The sequence below is a fragment of the Onychostruthus taczanowskii genome, unplaced genomic scaffold (genome assembly GCF_017590055.1).
Source record: "Onychostruthus taczanowskii isolate IOZ18803 unplaced genomic scaffold, ASM1759005v1 scaffold21, whole genome shotgun sequence".
NCBI classification, from domain to species: domain Eukaryota; kingdom Metazoa; phylum Chordata; class Aves; order Passeriformes; family Passeridae; genus Onychostruthus; species Onychostruthus taczanowskii.
In genome coordinates, this window is record NW_024499351.1 from 8871987 (window position 1) to 8890129 (window position 18143).

The 18143-nt window shown below is 40.5% G+C and overlaps 1 protein-coding gene across 1 annotated transcript; it reads left to right on the forward strand.

The window, feature by feature from the left end:
* The first annotated feature begins 4250 nt into the window (after nt 1-4250).
* LOC121335919 (protein ELYS-like) lies at nt 4251-15955 on the forward strand. The gene is made up of 15 exons (XM_041404498.1): nt 4251-4260; nt 4987-5194; nt 6341-6457; nt 7131-7215; nt 8599-8749; nt 9699-9831; nt 9919-10100; nt 10568-10629; nt 11365-11493; nt 12485-12504; nt 13576-13782; nt 13957-14101; nt 14198-14329; nt 15510-15657; nt 15745-15955. The coding sequence occupies exons 1-15, from the start codon at nt 4251-4253 to the stop codon at nt 15894-15896; spliced, it is 1881 nt and encodes a 626-aa protein (XP_041260432.1). The 3' UTR covers nt 15897-15955.
* The last annotated feature ends 2188 nt before the right edge of the window (nt 15956-18143 follow it).

The window sequence follows — 18143 nt, forward strand, 5'->3', positions numbered from 1 at the left end:
TTGTGGTGGTGGATGGATGCTGAAAGCTGTGGATCGAGCTGAAATTTTCTAGCAAACAAGGTGGGAATTTCACAGCTACAGCTCATTGCTAAAAGAATATTCTGAAGTTATTCTATAGAAGGGGATATAATTCCTTTATTCCTTAACGTTTTTATCCCCTAAAGAAGTGCTGGATGGCTAAAAGCTGAAGCCAGATTGTGCATCTGTACCTTTGGGGTGTAACCCCAGAGAAAACGCCAGTGGAAGGTTGACCACCTTGGGACAGCAGAATCTTGGCTTTCAGGAAGAATAAAATGGGGTGCAATGGCATATTTTATTTCCAGAAAGCACACAGCAGGAGATTTAGTGATGGGAGTACGAATAACATCAAAAGCTGTTAGAAGGTATTTTCTAAGAAAAGAAATGTCACAGTGGAAATTATTCTCAAGTTACCTCACGAACTTCTTCAAATATTTATAAGCTAAGGCTGATGAAAGTATTTGGTCTAGGTTATAACATGAAGGAAAATTAAATCTATTTTACTTTCAATAGCCACTCAGTGCTTGAAGTGCTAATTAATTCATGTTGACTTTGTTTGTTTGCCTTAATATGTGCACATGTCCAATGTGCAAGTAAGGGCACAGATAACTATTTAATCCCCAATCAGAACTTTCTCTCATGGAAGGCTACTCTCAGGGTTGTCTGTGCAATAAATTTGTTTCCTGCAATTTCATGTAACTAATATGTAGCAAAGTTGTTGACTTGTGGGGGAAAAAAAGCAGCTATAGCAGAAAACAATCTACATGTTCTTGTGAGTAGTTAGGCAATGCTTGCAGCCAATTAGTCTAGGCCAATCTGAAAATACTGAAAAAATAGAATTTTAGGTAATAGGACAGCGTTTGTTTCTTTTGTTTGTACTTTTGTCTTCTGTGCAAACTTCAGGGTTTCCATTCAGGAATGCTTTTTTCACCAAAGTAGTCAAGATAATGAGTCCCTTTGATATGCTTGAAGATCAACATACTGTAGTTCCTGATGCATTAAAGCTGTTCCTAAAATAAAATGCATTTTTCAGCACTGGGCTGTGTGGATGACCAATATGTGAGGTAGAGTGAAAAATGCAAGTTCCGATTACTGATGTGGCTGTTCGGGTCAGTTCCTCCTTGGCTGTGTCATGACTCACAGCAGGCATTGATGTGCTGTGCATTGCTGCAGAACTTGGTTTAAACCTGAATTGAAACATGAATTATTAGTGAATGACTGCTTACTTGTGTTTTGCTAGTACAACTGGGATTTTAATAGCAGTGAGAGAAGGATGCAGGAGGTGGGTGTGTGATTTCTGTGAAAACCAACGGCACAAGTATATGTGATTTCTGGGGCACATAAAAACCTTTGCTTTTGACCTGTTCTGGCTTCTGACCCTGGTGTCTTCCTTAAAGGACAAGAACAGTGTGCTCATGTCAGCAGGACCCAACAGTTACATGGGCCAGGTAAGACCTTAGTCAAAGAAGCAACTAAAATCAGTTTTCACTAGTTCACTGCTGTAGATTGGTCTGTTTTTTTATCTCTCCTTATTAACATTCCCCTAAGTGTAATGCGTCTGGTGTTCATTGGTTTGAAGTGTTATGTAGTGTCACCTACATTTCTGTCATCCTGGAAGTGAACACCAAAATGTAGCACATGCTGTCACCCAGAATCACAGAGTAAACTGAGTTGGAAGGGACTCGCAAAGATCACTGAAGTCCAACTCCTGGCCCTAAACACTTGTGCCCTTGTGCCTCAGAGCATTGTCCAAACATTTCTTGAATTTTGCTAGGCTGGTGTTGTGACCACTTGCTTGGGAAGCCTGTTCCAGTGCCCAGCAACCCTCTAGGTGAAGAAACTTTTTGTAATACCCAGCCTAAACTTCCCCTGACACAACTTCAGGCCATTCCCTCTGATCCTGTCACTGGGTACCGCGGAGCAGAGATCAGTGCCTGCCCCTCCTCTCGCAAGGAAGGTGTAGCTGCAGTGAGGGCTCCCCTCAGTCTCCTCCAGGCTTATCAGACCAAGAAACCTCAGCCACTCCTCATACATCTTCTCCCCTAGGCCCATCTTCCTTGCCCTCTGGATGCTCTGAGTTTAGTATCCTCCTTCCAGGTGACTCGCAGAACCGAAGCAGCCCAGCTGTCGCTGTTTCTGGGAGCAGCGCCCGGCGCTCTCCCCGGGCAGGCCCTGCCGCTAGAGGCGGGGCCTGCGCCCCGCACGGGCCTCGCAACAACATGGCTGCTGCTTAGCCGGGCTGCGGCTGCGGGTTTCTCTAGGAGGCGTGACAGTGCTGCTTGACAGCCAAGGATTGCCTGACTTGCTGCTCTGGGAATTAAGGTGTCAGATATCGTTTTGGAGAAACAGTGGTGACAGGTCTTTCGTGGTGTGACGCTGGTTTACTGGTGTGCTGGAGGGAACAGAATCCTTAAACTGGCAGGAGAGAGTCACCGAACAGCAGGCCCTGTTGCATGGGTTACAGGTGTTTCTGCAGTTGATCTTGTCAGGCTGCTGGTTGTAAAAACCTGCTGGAGAATTAAATGTTCCAGATCCATCTGGGTACAGCCTTGGGCAGCCTGCTCTAGGTGGTGGCTGGAGCAGCAGGGCAGTTGGGTGAGATGACTGCCAGTGGTTCCAGAAGGCCCTTCTAGAATTCCTTTATAAAGCCAAGATTGTAGAACTTGTGCTGGGAGGGGCAAGCAGTGAAATTCCTCACTGCTGTGTTCTGTGCTGAGCCCCTTGGCACTTATGTCTGCCTGTCCAGGTAAAGGAAGCAGTGTAGAGACAAGCATTGACTCAGCGCAGACTTTAGGAACTTTGGCTTGCTTAGCCATGTTAGACAGGCTGCAACTCTTTAATGAAACAGGAGTCGTGCCAGACAAGAGCCACAGCAGATAGCTGGGTAAATTTGCACTAATTCTGATTTGTGCTAGTTTTGTTTTCTCACCTAAAGGAAAAGCAAACTGTAACTAATACAGAAACTTAGCTGTTGGGAGCTCTTGGGATAGAGTGCTGAAATCCTTTCTAATTCTTGTCTTCTGCTGTATGTTTATGCTTCCTGGCAAGCACAAACTTTTTTAAAGTATGATTATTCTGAGATCAAGTCTTGCTGACCTGTATAGTAGACTTGAACTCAGTGTATTGTTCTCTTCCCTGTGATTTATCTTGTCCATCTCTCTGTGTCACTTTTTGTTGATCTCTTAGGCATCAGAAAAGCTCAAGATTCTCCTTTTGCTCTGCTATGAGATGAAAAACTGTCCCAAGTGCCATTTCTTTTGAGCAAAAAAAAGCTACAAATGATGCATGGGAGAGATTTGTCAATGCATACTGATGAAGCTTGGGTCTCAAAGATATTTATGGCTGACATGAGTCTCCTTACTTTTTTTTCTTTATATCCAGTGAAGAATGCGAGACCTAACGGCTCAGGTAACGAGCAGTCTGCTGCAGTTTCCAGAGGTGACTGTTGAGGCACTTGGGGAAGATGAGATCACCCTAGACTCTGCACTGTGTGGGAAGTTTTCTGGAGGTGAGCATTTTCCTTTAAACTTGGATTTGGTATGAAGTTGTTATTGGCTGAAGCACAGGATCATGGCATCAGGTTGTTCTGTTAAGTCAAATGCATCAGGTTCTGATAGTGCTAGGAGGATATTTTAACAATTGGAAGCATTGAAAGTGCCACAGCCTGCTCCAGTCCTGTGCTATTTAAATAATACAGCTGATCATGCCCTCCTCAGTTCTGAGTGAAATAGAAGGCAGTTTTCAAGGAAGAAATAGTGTTGTGTTGGGTCAAATTTCTTTTTACCAGCTCATGTATTTCCAAGGTATTAATAGGATGCAATTGAGGACCCGGTGAGAGCTGCTGCCAACAGCTAAGCAGATTAGGCAGTTTACTTTCTAGGAGATCTGAAGGTAGAGCTGGATGCCTGTCTGGATGTCTGGGCTGCTGTTAAGACCAGGTAGAATCTTATCTGCCTGACTGTAGTTGTAGTAATGGAGCTCATCCTTCCTTTGAGCTTGAAGTTCCTTTATACCATACATTTCGGAGGAGTGAGACAGGGCATACCATTTACATAAAATGGAATACAACATGTATGTTTTCTGAATTGTATTAACGCATTGTCAGTTCAGAATACCCAGCCAAGGGTGCCTTTGTCTCAACGCCTCTTTCTGCATTTTTGTCATTTTTGTTTAAGGCTCCAAGGACCACCGTGTTTCTGGTATTATTTTCCCTGTGGGTTTATAGTGACTGCATGCTGCAAGGTATTTTCCCACATTTTCATGGTTTATGTGAGGCAGAAGGGCACCATTCAGATTCTGTGAGCCAAGTTTTCTTTGTTCTTCCTCAGAATGAGGAAAAAGCAGTGCATAGCATAGTGGAAAAATATGTCATTTCAGGAGCTTCAACATGGAACATTGTTGGAATACTCTATGAAGAACTAGTAAAGATTCATTTTAATCCAGTTGTACAATGAAAAAAAAAACTTAAAATAAAAAAAAGTTAGAAGCAGCAACCCTTGAACCTTGTCTAATTGCGCAGCAAGATGCGTTCTGTATTTCCTCATCACAGTCACTAAGACTTGAAGGATGAGAATTTGAATATTCAAAATATTCTTGTTAGTCCTCTGAGTAGCAGTGAAGATTAAAAATTTAATTTGAATCATAGGAATTCTAAAAGAAGATAAAGTTACCTGAATTTTCTAGAGATAGCTGTAAGCTTGGATTTCTTGTGTTCAAGGTGTTTCTTCATGAGGCCAGAGGAATTTATCTACAATGGTTACATTTGTACCCAGTTTTGAAATAGGAGTGAGAATACCTGTCCCGTTGGAGAGTCCTTCTGTTCTCTGAATGGGTGCAGAAACAGGAACAGCACAAAAAGGCGCACAGAAATGGGTGTTCTGTTTGAAGAATTATACAGATTGTGTAATCACGTCAGTGCAACTGAAGAGGCATAATGCCTTAATTTCTTGCCTGCTTTTATGTGTGTAGATCTAGAAGTTGTGACTAGAATTCCTGCTGAAGTTCCACAAAGAAGAGAAGCTGTGACCAGGGAAGGGAGGCATCTCTGTTTTCAGTTACGAAGTCCTTCAGGAACAGCAGTGTCAACCCTGTGCTACATAAGCAGAAGCAACCAGCTCGTTGTGGGATTTTCGGATGGCTACTTGTCACTGGGGAACATGAAAACATTGAAGAGGGCGTAAGTAGTCCTTTCCACTTGGCCACGCTTGGAGTTGCAGGGGTCTCAATTTTTCTGCTTCAGGAAACATATTAATTTCAAGAGCCCTTTTTTTGTGAGTGCGATGTTGGGTATAACCTTGGAGTGTTCAGAAATCCTCTTCTGAAGTAACTATTAACTCACACATGGATTAAGTGCAGCGCCTTCTCTGCAGTGGACTACAATTGATTTCTTACCATGCCTGTGCATAGAGGTCTTGTGGAAAGTACTGGATCATGTCAGACAGTAGGGATGTGAGAGATCTGGTTTTTATAAGTCAGTTTCTTGTGTGCAGTCGTATTCAGTGAAACAAGGCAATGTCTGTTTTTCCATGAGACAGGTTTTAGAAATTATTTTTCAGAACCAGGTACTGAAATGAGGGCATGCACTGAAAGGCTTCAGTGTATGAATAATGTGATTTTGGTGATTATATATTATAAAGGGACTGGGATGAAACTAGTGAGACATGTTAATTCAGTAGCTGATCTCTGCCTGAAAGCATTTTTTTCCTACGTTTCAGCCTTGATGCAAGTAGGGGGCTGACCCATTCCGAAGCATTGATGTACATGAAACAGTTTTTCCCTGGAATCCTTGGAGATGAGAATGAGAAGCATATATATTTATAAACAATAGTAAAATTAAGAAATTATTTAAAATCTGCTGAAGAGTAATGTCACTTTAAATATGTGGCAAAATTCAGATAGGGATTTACTTTAGCAAATCTGCAGTTACTCACCAAAACTACTGATATGTAAATAGATAGTGGAGGCCTAATTAGGTGTCAGGAAAAAATTGTGAAGGTACAGCTAAGGCTCAGAAGTCTGAAAGAAAACGTTTGTTACAATGCCCAAGTAAAGAAATTAGAAGCTCCTTCTGTTTGCTATTGTTTTAAATATGTTCAGATTTACTGCATTTTAAGTTCAATATTAAAGTAGGCTTCAACAATAGGAACAGTGTTTTCCCTAGCTGAACTAATCATTTCTGTTCCTCCTCCTCAGGCAGAGGAGGACATAAACAGAGCTTATTGCTTTGATGGACAGAAATCTCCTCACCTTGACTGCTGCATAAAAGGTAGTCACTTGCTTGCCTCCATTATTTGTCTTTTCTATTTTGTTTTCAAACCTGTAGGCACTACACTCATCTTGGAGGAGGAAGGATTCCTGTCTGTGCTCTTACTTTTCAAGAGCCTGAGAATGATCTTCAAAATTGTTGCTACTTATGGGCTGTTCAATCTACACAACAAAGGTGAATAAAAATTGCAATCAGCCACTGATTTTGCTTTTCTAAAAATTTAATATTTGTTCACACAGAGTTGTGACTAAAAGAGGACGATGACAGTATTGCTGGTTGCTTCATGAGAGCTTCAGAATTCTTTGGAGTCCTTGTGTGCCAGTTAAGCTTCCCTGGAAGAAAAGGAGCAGTGTTCAGCAAACAAATCAATGGCTTCCAGCTGGGATAAGGAAAAAGTCAGAGTGTAGAAGGGTGCACTGCATGCAAGAGAGGGACTGGAACTTAGGTGGGAAGGGGAAAAACATACCTCTGTCTCTCTCAGCATCAGCAAGCTACTTATCCCAGCTGTTCATAGACTGGCAGTCTTCTTGAGCTTGACTTCAAAGCAGTTTTCATGGAGAATGCTTTACTGTGAAAAGCTATTTCCAACAATTTTAGGTCCATACTGCATATTAGAGCTTTCCAAACAAAGACATAGTTAGCATTTGCCCCTGAAGCTGTTTGTGTCAAAATTTCCTCCTTTCTGTTTTAATGGCTAATGTGACCAATTACCATGTTTTGGGAAGCAGTGTTTATCTTTTCAGCATGAGCATGCTCTTAAGTCAGTTTCAGCCTAGATCTAATATAATGATAATGAGGATTGTAAAGCAGCTTTGTAAGCAAATGTCCTCATTTATACCTTTTTCAGTGAAGGGAATGCTGTGAATTTACATCTCTTGCAGTTAGCATTTGGTGACAGGAAATGTCTGGCATCAGGACAAGTCATGTATGAGGTAAGACAAGCTTGTATGTGAGAGATGAAAAGATAAAGTTTCCCTGAGTATCAGTTAAGTTGGCTCTTTGTGTATGAGTGAAAGCTGAAATTTCTAGTCATTAAAATGAATGCCTGATGAGTTTATGGAATTATAGTGTTTTTTCTTACAGAACTGTCCCTTGGTATGATGGAAATCTTGTTCAGGTCCGCATTTTTTATTAAAATTGAATTTTATGTTTAGTAATTTTTAAGATGAGATTCTTTGCTTAGGCTTCATGTTAGTTTTTCAAAGAGATGGTTTTGATTTTTATTAACTGATCATTAACTACTGTGCATGTGTATCTGTTGTTTCCAAAATTCCTGAATAAAACAGAATAGAATGTGCATGTTTCAGGACAAATGTTACCCTTTTCAGTAATGAAAGACTTTTTAATATATTCATTTATTTTTAGACACCTTTGATATTTATTTGTAACATTTCCTGGAACCGTTAAGAGAAAGCTTGTCTCTTCTAGATTAGATGAATTAAATGTATAGAATGAGAATGTGTTGTTTCATGCCAGTTCATTTTAGATCTCTGAAAGTTTTGGAAACTCATTTTTTGTTTGAAAGTGGCTTGCTGGTTTTTTTAGTTTGGTGTTTTTTTTTTATTGTAGAGCTGCTATTTGTCCACAATACACACACATTCATGTGTTGTATGGTAGAGAGGTTAAATGAAGGCTGTAGTGGAAAGACAGTATTTCAATTAGTGCTTCCTTAGAAAATGGTGGTGGCAAAGGTTCAGGGCCATCCTTTCTGTATGTTTATTTCTGTGTGTCTCAAAGCAGTCTGCTTGCTCTGTAGTAATTTGGGGTCTTAAACACATTTTCCATGTTCATCCCATGTCCTCTCCGTAAGGAATTGAGGGATATTTCCCTGATGAGAGCTCATGTGGTTTGAAAGAAGGTTTTAAATCTCTAGGAAGTTCTCATTGTTACTAGAGAGATGAATGTTCATTCTAACGTCTCGTGACAGGCCTTTAGCTGCTGTAATGTCAGGTTATCTAATCAAAACATGGAACAAAAGCTTTGCGTGAAGATGTGTTGCATTGTTTTAGATGTCTTTGTAAGTATATGTTCAGGTTTGTAAAGACACTTTCATGATGCAAGGAATTCTGCAAAACATGTTTAGATCTAGACTAATGTTAGGGAAATGCTAAATTTTTAAAAGGTGCAAAAGCCTTTAGAGGCGAACTTGCCCATTATGACTTGACACTTAATTCTCTTGCATGTCAGATGTAATTTTTAGTGATGGGAAACATACAGTAAAATAAGCATATCAGATATTTGCATTAATTCATACTTGGGTATAATGTATGTTGTTGTTTCAAAATTACCTTTCTTCTCTTCATTTTTTTCTGCAGGGTTTTACATACTGTGTCAAACTCTTCAGTTTAGATCTCAGTGGTGGAATCTTTCCCTTGAGAGGGCAGACCAGCAGTATTAAATTCCTCAGCTTTCAGACCATAGAAAAATTTCGCAACCATGCTGACAGAGAGGACAGCGTTAATGAAGGTTTGTTCTGATGTCCCTGCTTGGTTATTCTGAACTACATGGCTTGGAAATCTAAGCAATGAATGCTGGTCTGTACCCACAGTCTTAAAGTCTTAAATATTTATCTAACTGACCTTGTTGGGCTTATTAAAAAAACCTGTGTACTTAAGTTATGTGAGGCTTCCTATCCCACTGAACATCATTCTTTAAGGGAAAAAATAGTTTTTATTTTATGTTTGCTGTGTGGGGTCATCAGTATAAGGCTGGTCAGTCAGTTTGTTCTGCCAGTTGTCTGCATTGAACAGTAAGATCATTCTATTGCTTAGTCTATTGCTTAGGAGTGTTACCTGAATTTTTTTTATCCTGCTCAGACCTCTGGCTGCATCCAGTGTACAACCAGTGAATCTAGTTCCGCAGGGCTCAGAACTGGGGCTAGTCCTATGAAATTTCTTCATCAATGGTCTGAATGAGGGGATGGAGTGCACCCTCAGTAAGTTTGGGACAACACCATCTTGGACAAGAATGTTGATCTGCTGGAGGGTAGGAAGGCTGTGCAGAGGGATCTGCACAGGCTGAATCGATGGACTGAGGCCAATTGTACTAGGTTCAAACACCTCTAGCAATGCCACAGACTTGGGGAAAAGTGGCTGGAAATGTGCCTGGTGGAAAAGTACCAAGGTGTCCTACATGACAGCTGGCTGACAAGCCACCCACCACATCAGAAAAAACCCCAAACCCCAAAATAATTATTCATTTAGCATATAAAACTTAATTAATAATTGTGTATTTGATTTTGCTTAAAACAAATATAATTTGAATAAGTAAAAGAGGCACTGAAGCCTATTGCAGAGATAGTTGCTATTTCATAATTTTTTTTATAATTTCTAGTAAAGTGTTGTGTTTCATGAATGAAATAACAGCAAATATCTCATATTTTCTGCAACAAGAAACAATGTCTTGTCTTTGACAGTAATCTCTCCTGACACCAGTGTATCAATCTTCAGTTGGCAAGTGAACACACATGGTCAAGAAAAACCATCTGTTCATTTGGGAGTGTTTGACATCAATCGCTGGTATCATGCTCAAATGCCAGACTCACTGAGGTAGGTTTTAATCGAGTGGTTTTCAATATCCCTACAAAGGGTTAATTTGAAAATTGCTGTTGAGCTTATGCACTTATTCTCTTTAAGGCCAGAAGAATTGCTTCATGATTGCCCCTATTTTGCACTGTGGTCGCTGGATCCTGTAATAAGCATGACTTCTCCAAACCTCATTTTGGATATTCTGGTACACGAGCGTAGTCTAAGTCGGGGGGTTCCTCCTTCTTATCCACCACCTGAACAGTTTTTTAATCCAAGCACCTATAATTTTGGTAGGTATTTCACTGCTTTTCATCTGAATAGAGGCAAGCTTTGGTGGAGGTCAAATGCCAGTGGTTCTTGTTCATTGTTTGTCACACAAAAACCAAACCAAACAAAGCCCCACAAACCTTCTCCAGCCTGGGTACCTAGGTAGCTGACAAGGTACTCAGTCTTGTGGGACATATCTGACAGGCAGCTGAGTTTTGGGTTTTGGAGCTGCTGTAACATAGCCTGGGATGGGGTGATGGTCACAAAATGAAATGCCTTTGAGCTGAGGCCCAAAGCACAGCACGTGAGTAGCACTCAAGCTTAAGTTTCCAGAGAGAGAGAGAGTAACTCCTTTTTATGGGACGTGTGTAAGCGATGTGATGAAGGAAAGGGGAGGTGCTGGAGGTTTGTCTTTGCAGAGAGCACTATTTAAAAAGCATAGAGTGGTGATGAGGTAACAAGGTCTGTCAAATGTTCCTTGTTTCTGCAGATGTGACGTGCTTGCTCAACTCGGGAGTTGTTCACATGACTTGCACCGGCTTCCAGAAGGAGGTGACTTTTTTTACTGTATTGAGAGGGTGTCAAGAGATGAACCTTTTCTAACTTTTCCCTTGCAGTGCTTTGAGTATCAGAGATGCTCACACTGCCCACCCACATGCATAGCTGCAGTCATATCCTGCCAGTTTCATGCACATGGCACTGTTCTGGGGAGGCATGAGCAGGGATTGAATGGCTAGAAAGGAATTGCAGCACTGCTGTAGTAGGAAGGACGAGTTGGTGGAAGTAAAGTGTTTACTTCTTTGTATAGTGTGGAGTTAGGGTTTTGATCCCTGATGAACTTGAGACAGGAGGACAGCATGGGGAAAGGGGAAAGTGATTTAACTGTTGAGGAAGAAATGCATGTTTTTTTTCTCTCAGCCTTGGCCAAATTGTAATTGCTGAGCCACTGCACAGTTTAGGACAAGCCCTTTCAACTTAAGTTCCTGCTCACTAAATATTGTAACGTGAATCAGCTTTGGCACAAACAAGCACAGAAGTATATTTAAAGTATGATTTTGTGTGTTTGGTTTAACTTTTACGGAGTGTAATTTGTGTCAGGGAAAATACCAGGGCCTGTGTATTGACAGAGAGGCTGGAAAATACTTTCTTTAGCATTGCAAGGGATGGTATTTTCTTCTGCAGGGTATTTTTTTTTAAATTGAAAACATTCGTTTGGCTGTTGGTTTTAAGGCAGAACCTTAGTGATTGAATGCTGTCTTAACCTGTGTGTTTTGATTGATGTTTCAGACCCTGAAGTTTTTGAAGAAATCTGGTCCTTTAATAAGTGAAGCCATTCGTGACAGCTACACTCGGTGTCTTGTAGCTGGCTTGCTGTCTCCAAGACTGGTTGATGTCCAGCCATCCAGTCTGAGTCAGGTGGGTGTACACTGGGGAATCCAGGGGGAAATACATCCATCTTCTCTGAAGGCTGTAGAGGCTACAAGACATGACCATCTGAGTTTTTCTTGCAAGCTGCTCTGAGAAGCAGGTGTTGACATTATTTAGGAGAAATGATAATATTCTTAGATCCAAACTCCGATTTTCACCAGGAAGAACCCTCTTGGCAAGCTGCCCCAGCCCACAGAATACTTATTTTTAAAAGCCTGATGTTGGCTCTTACATTCTGATTAGATGATCTGATGCCAAATCTGGTTCGGAAGTAACTTGGGGAAGCAAGAAATTTTATGACATTTCCTGAATCGTGACTATATTGTTCAGAGACTTTTTATGCATTTGAGCAGGGATTGCTTTTTTTTTTCTAGCAGGGATGCTAGAAAGAAATTTCAGAATTAGGTCAAGAAGCTTGGTTTTGAATTTTAGTGGCTACCCTAAGCAGTATTTGGCATGTTTCTTTATACGAAACCAGATTTCAGAAAAAGATGGAAGTATAACGCATGCTTTCAAGTGACAGAATGTGTAGAAATATCTTTGAAGGTAATAATTTAACTTAGAAAGCAAACATTTTTTTGAATATGTTTTAGAAAAAAGAGAGCCAAGGAAAAAAAGAAAAATGTAAAATTTTATGCAGGATCATTTCACCTGAAAGAAATGTCTGAGCTTGAACAAGCTGCTACATTCTTTTCTGTTTCTTTTAGTGACTGGGGATTTTTTTGGCGGGGTGAATGGTGGTTTTTTTCCTTCAAATTCGTAAGTGATCCAGAGGGATAACTACAAAGACAGGTTTCTACTGTGTTTGTTCATACTTTCTATTTGCTCTGCAAAGGGAGTTCTGTAAAATGAAAGGAATTTCAATACTCAAATAATGTTTTGCCTTTTTTTCAGGTTTTTCAGACTTGGCAAATAAGCAGATGGTAACCAACCTCATTTTTTTGTATGCACAAGTGGTGATCTGGTTCTGTCGATCCAGTCTCCTTCCCGTGGGTTTAGGTAAGTGGAACCTGTAGTACCAGTACACTTGTTTTGATAGTAAAAGCAGTACCTGCATGTTTTGAACCTTTGATTTATTGCTCGAGATGAAATTACACCTTGGACATGCTCTTAATTGAGACACCATACGCATTCCATTTTCAGCTTTAGTCATTTTACAGATGCTCACATGTTCATGATGTGAGCATCTGTAAATGTGAAAATCATTCCCTTTGAGAGTTGTTTATTTAGGAGTAGTCTTGAGCTTACCCTGCATGATCTGAATGCTGCATCAACGACAAACATGAAGCTGATCTTGAGACAAGAAGTGGTTGTAGTTTTGCAGTTTGCAGCAGTAGTGGTTTTGTCTTAGTTCTCCTTTAGCTAAGGCAGAAACAGGATTGGATTCTTTGAGAGTTGGAGGCTTCTTGAGGTTGTGTGGTTTCTGTGTGTCTAGACCAAAGTTTTAGTTGAAAAACATGGTCTTAAGTTAACTTGCTTTTACTTTATCACCTGTAGATGATCACATGCATTTGTCCTTTAACTGCTTTGACAGAAATTTATTAAAACAATGGCATAATCAACATAATGCTTAATGTTTGAATTTTCAAAACAATCACTGTTTCAGGAGGTTTTTAGCAGACTGGTTGGACACTATTTCTAAAAGAATATTTTGGGTACTTGAAGCATGGAAACTGTCATGGTAGCAGGAACATTTGAGACAAAAGACTGCAGGAGTGACTTTTCAACCTGCTCTTCCTAATGCTTTAGGTTGTTCTTTACCTGTCACTATACAAATAGAATCAATTTGATTGTCTAGTAACTTATTATTTAGTAATGTGTTTATTAAAAGGGATGTTTGTACACAGAGATTTGTGAACTTAGAAAGATCTGAATTGGTCCTCTCAACACATCACATTTGTATGGTTGATTTTTTTTCCCTGCAAATACTGAAGAATTTTTCCTGATATGTCCTGGATCAAGTATTTCGTTATTTAGATATCTAAGTAGGTCTAGCCCATGTCCAGCCTTGCTGCAGAAAGTTCTGACTTTTTGTTGCATGGGGGTGTGTGTGTATCCATGGTAATGAAGCTGCTCTCAACTTGTGCAGAATTCCCTGGCCCTGCTCTTCCATCCAGCTACAATCAAGACTGTGTCATGGCAACACATGAGGATAATTCAGTCCCTCATGTGCCAGGGAGAGCACAGGCGAGCCCTCAGGTACCTGCAGATGATGAAGCCGTCGATGTCCAGCAGCAGTGAAGTGCGGCTCTTCCTCACCGTGTTGTTGTCCAATAGGTAAGGAAATCTCCCACTGTTTTGGCATTCACATATTGGGAAATGTGGAGAACTGATGACACAAATGGGGCTCCCCTCCATTTCCTTTGAGCCTTGAATGAATACCATCACTGTGGGGCATCTTTTTGGCTTTGGCGTTCCCATTCCTTTCCATTTCCTAAACCTTAACTGCAGGTGCATGGTGGAGGCTTGGGGTCTGTTGCAGCAGCACACCACGAAGTTAAACATAGAAGAGCTGCTCAAGCACATGTATGAAATCTGTCAGGAGATGGGGCTGATGGAGGATTTGCTGAAGCTGCCCTTCACAGACACAGAAAAAGTGAGTTTGGAGAAGAAACAAAAAAATCTTAATTGCCTCTTTGGCAAGAGAAGAGGCAGAATCATCACCAATGTTTGAAACGTGTTATTCTCACAGGAGTGTTTGGAGAAGTTTTTACAGACCAAATCTGGTGTTCAGAATCATGAATTCCTCCTAATCCACCATCTGCAGCGTGCCAACTACATCCCAGCACTCCAGCTGAATCAGTCCATGAAGGCCAATCTGATGGTAAGGGTAGCAGTCCTGCCGAGTGTGCAAGTTTCTGTCATGGTGACTGATCACTTTTGACAGTCCTAAAGAAAAATCTTGCTTTGTCTTTTATACCATTCTTTGAAAGACTAGGAATAAGTTCCTACATGTCAAGTTACAACTGAACCTAAAAGGTGGCTGAAATAATTTTACTACTGCAAACTGCCATGTGAAGTTAAAAATTAAATGTTCAGTTGTTGCCTCCACTGAAAGTTTGTTTGTATCTCATAAAAAAATAGGTATCTTTTCTACCATCCCATCTTTTCATTCAGATCCTGAGATCCCGCTGTTATATATGGTTTAGCTAGGGAAGGTATTTGTGTCAGTTTTTTCTGTGAAATGAAGAGTGTGTTGTATGTCCCATCTCGTATCTTGCTTTTACCTGAGAGCAGTCCGGATGCTCAACAGGTCAAATACGTGTAGTAGGGTTTAGTTGTGGTTTTGGGTTATTTTCTCAAATTATAGTGCAAGCTCTGTGATTCCAGTAGTTTAATGCTGGCAATTTTATGACATAAATTCTAACCTATGTTTCTCAAAATATCCAGATCAAATTTTGCATGATACGAACTTCTATTAGGGATCTGTGATGCATGTGTTGTCTTTTGAAAGTGTATTTTTCCAGTAAATCAAACTTAAAAGGTAGTCTTGGAAGGCTTACGTGTGTGAAAACTGTATGTGAAAACTGTTCCAGACAGGTGTGTGTAGGTAGGTTTTCTTAACTTGTTTTAATTTTCCTATAATTTCGTCCAACCTAATTTGCAGTTGCCCTGTGTATTCAGTAAGTTGCCCTGTGTATTCAGTAATCTTAGATATCTTTATTTCATGACAACCAAGGGAAAGCCTGCTCTTCCACAAGCCATTTAAAAATTGCAGGTGTTATGAAGTATGCAAGAATAAGGCTCTGCAAAGCGCCAGAGTCCTTTTAACTAGGAGTTTTATGTTCTGCTTTTATTCCAGTCTTCCCTTGCACTTATCCAGAACTACCAGGTGAATTTGGTGTGTGCTCCTGGGTGGAACTTGCTGTGGTTGTGTGCAGTGGATTTGTTCTCCTTTGTCTGTAGAGCAAATTTAGGCCTTAGTTGGAAAGAGCAGAGACAGTTCTGTGCAATGAACTTCTGGTGAATTGTTAACTTCTTGCTTTACACATGTCCTTTGTCAGAACGATCGTGATCCTCGCTTGAGAGAGAGAGCAGTTGCTAGAAATTCTCTGTTAGACCACTATATCAAGATCCTTCCCACAGTTCAGAGGAAGCTGGCAGTAGAGAGAGCCAAGCCGTACCGTTTGCCTTCATCGGTCCTAAGAGAAGGTAATTTTAGAGAAGGGAAATAGGATGTGCAGCCGGCCACCACCTGGATTACACAAGGCTGATACTTTTCCATCTTGTGCTTTACAGTCCCAAGGCCAAAGCCATTATCAACAGCAACAAGGCAGGCTAATGCAGGAAATGTGCATACAAGAACAAGTTTAATCACTAAAGTACTGTCCAGATTTAAAGAAGCATGGCTAGGAAACAAGACAACCAATTTCTCAGAGTATAATAAGTAAGCAGCCTTTTCACAAAGTTTAGCCTTGTTCTATGTGTTTGAGGGGAGACAGAAAAAGGAGGAGAGAAATCTCTTTGAATTATGTTAGTTTCTTGGTGGGAAGGTACATATGAACACAGCTATGTTTTGCTTTTTTGCACATAAAATATACAACGTTTGAGACACAATCATAAATAACATTTGGAGAAACATATTTTTCTGCTATATTTTTCTGCTTTTTAGGCTTTTTTAATCTTATTTAGGCAAATACATGTATTTACATTATGAGAAATGCGCTTACAAAGTTTGACAACTGAAACGAAAGCTTTGACTGCCACCAAGCTCTTGGTGTACGGACTTTGACAGATGAACAAAAAGAAGTGCCTGTCACTTCCATGTGGGCCTAATGTATCACCCCAGCAGTGAGGATTCACTCTTATTTCTTGTTCACTGAGTGTTCGTGTTGTCAGCATCACAGCATGTTTTTTTTTTCATTTATTTACTGATGTTCCTAGTTTAAAATGTGTATTTTAACAGGTTGCTGGATTTGGTGGTTCGTCCTGTTCCTTCCCGCTCTGTGGCACCGGATGAGAGCTGGCAGTCCCCGTGCAGAGCTTCTACATCCAGCCCCCTGGGATCAAATACACATTGCTCCAGCTCCCAAAAGAGTCTGCCAAGAGCATCAGAGCTGAATGTACTGGAAACTCCTCCTGTGGTCAAGGTTTGTATTTTAAGAAGTAAGTAGCAACCAACCAAACCAGAAGCTTGTGGGCTTTGTTTAAAAGGAAACCCCTGGGTTCAAATTGTGAGGTATTTTTAGCATTCATGTAGTTATTGTATACACAGTCCTTTTCGAAGCAGTAAAATGGGAACAGAGGGAAAGTTTAGTTTTCACTTTATTGGAGTGGTTACCTTGTCCCACATCTTTGAGAAATACTCTTGTTTTTATTGCATGGAACAAAGTTCAACCTGGACTTTTCAACCTGCCTAAAGATGCAATTTGTGGCTTAACCGTGTCATTATTTAAGTGCCAAGTAGTTTTGTGCAGTTTTATGTGCATTTCTACAATCAAGAACTGTGCTTCAAACTCTTAATCCAGTCACATGAGTGACAACTGAGCAATGTCAGTCTCTGTCAAGATTCAGTGACGACTCTCTGCTGCAGTTTTGCTTATCAGTTGTTTGTGTTAAGCTGTATTTCCAGTCACTGCCATCAAACTGTTACTGTAAGGCAGTAACACCTGACATGGCCCCTTGCTGCTGATCTTTTTGCCTTTGCCCACCTGAATGAAATCACTGCCATCTCCCTAATTATAACCTTTTTCTTGTTATGAAATATCATCTATACTATTGAACTAGCTTCATCCTTCTCCTTTTTAACTCTTTCAATACTGCAAAACATTTCTGAGCCAGGAAGACCTGAACACTGCTACATGAAGCTATGTAGGTATGTTTACAGCACAATCCCTTCATCTTGTGTGCAGACTGATTAATTAGTGCAGAAATAAGCTGTGGCTGTTGCCCTGTTGACTGGCATCTGGAATACAGTAATTGAAAATGCTGCCTTGTAGAATAATGGTTTGTGCCTTTGAAAAGAGCAGTGTAGAAATTGCAAAAATTACTGGGATAGGAGAGAACATTGTAGACAACAAGATGCTATATTCTTGTTTCTTTGGGAAATTTGAAAAGTAACCTTTCTTTTGTCATGACTGAAGCTTTAAGCATTCCCATTTAAGCACTGGGGACCAATTGCACTTTACCCTAGCAGAGGCAATGGGGCACTCTGGCTGTGGAGCAGTGCAGAGGACACTGCAATGTTATGGGCACTGCTGGCTGTGTACACACCTTGTGCTGGAAAACTGCTCCTGGTCATGGCAGTGGCAAATGGTCAATTCTGAACAGAAATATCAGAAATGGAGCATGTGAATTGCACACAGGGACTGCTCTGGTCCCTGTGCCTCAAATACATAAACTTGCAGCTGTAAGGTAGTACAGAATGTGTACGTATGTTTCACATTCAGGGGTGAGTGGAAGGGAAAAACAGCTTTTCAGTGTCTTTAATTTCTTCTAGCTCAATGTGAAATTACTGTTTGCTACTGAATAAAAGCATTAACAGACATTTTTTAACTTTAGGTTATTGAAGACAGTGCAGTGACAGCATAAACTTAAGAAGCAGCCTAAAAACCCATCATATAGTGAACTACATTCATAAAGCAATCTTCAATACAGCTATGATACTATAAAGCATCAATTTGTACGTGATTTGCCTC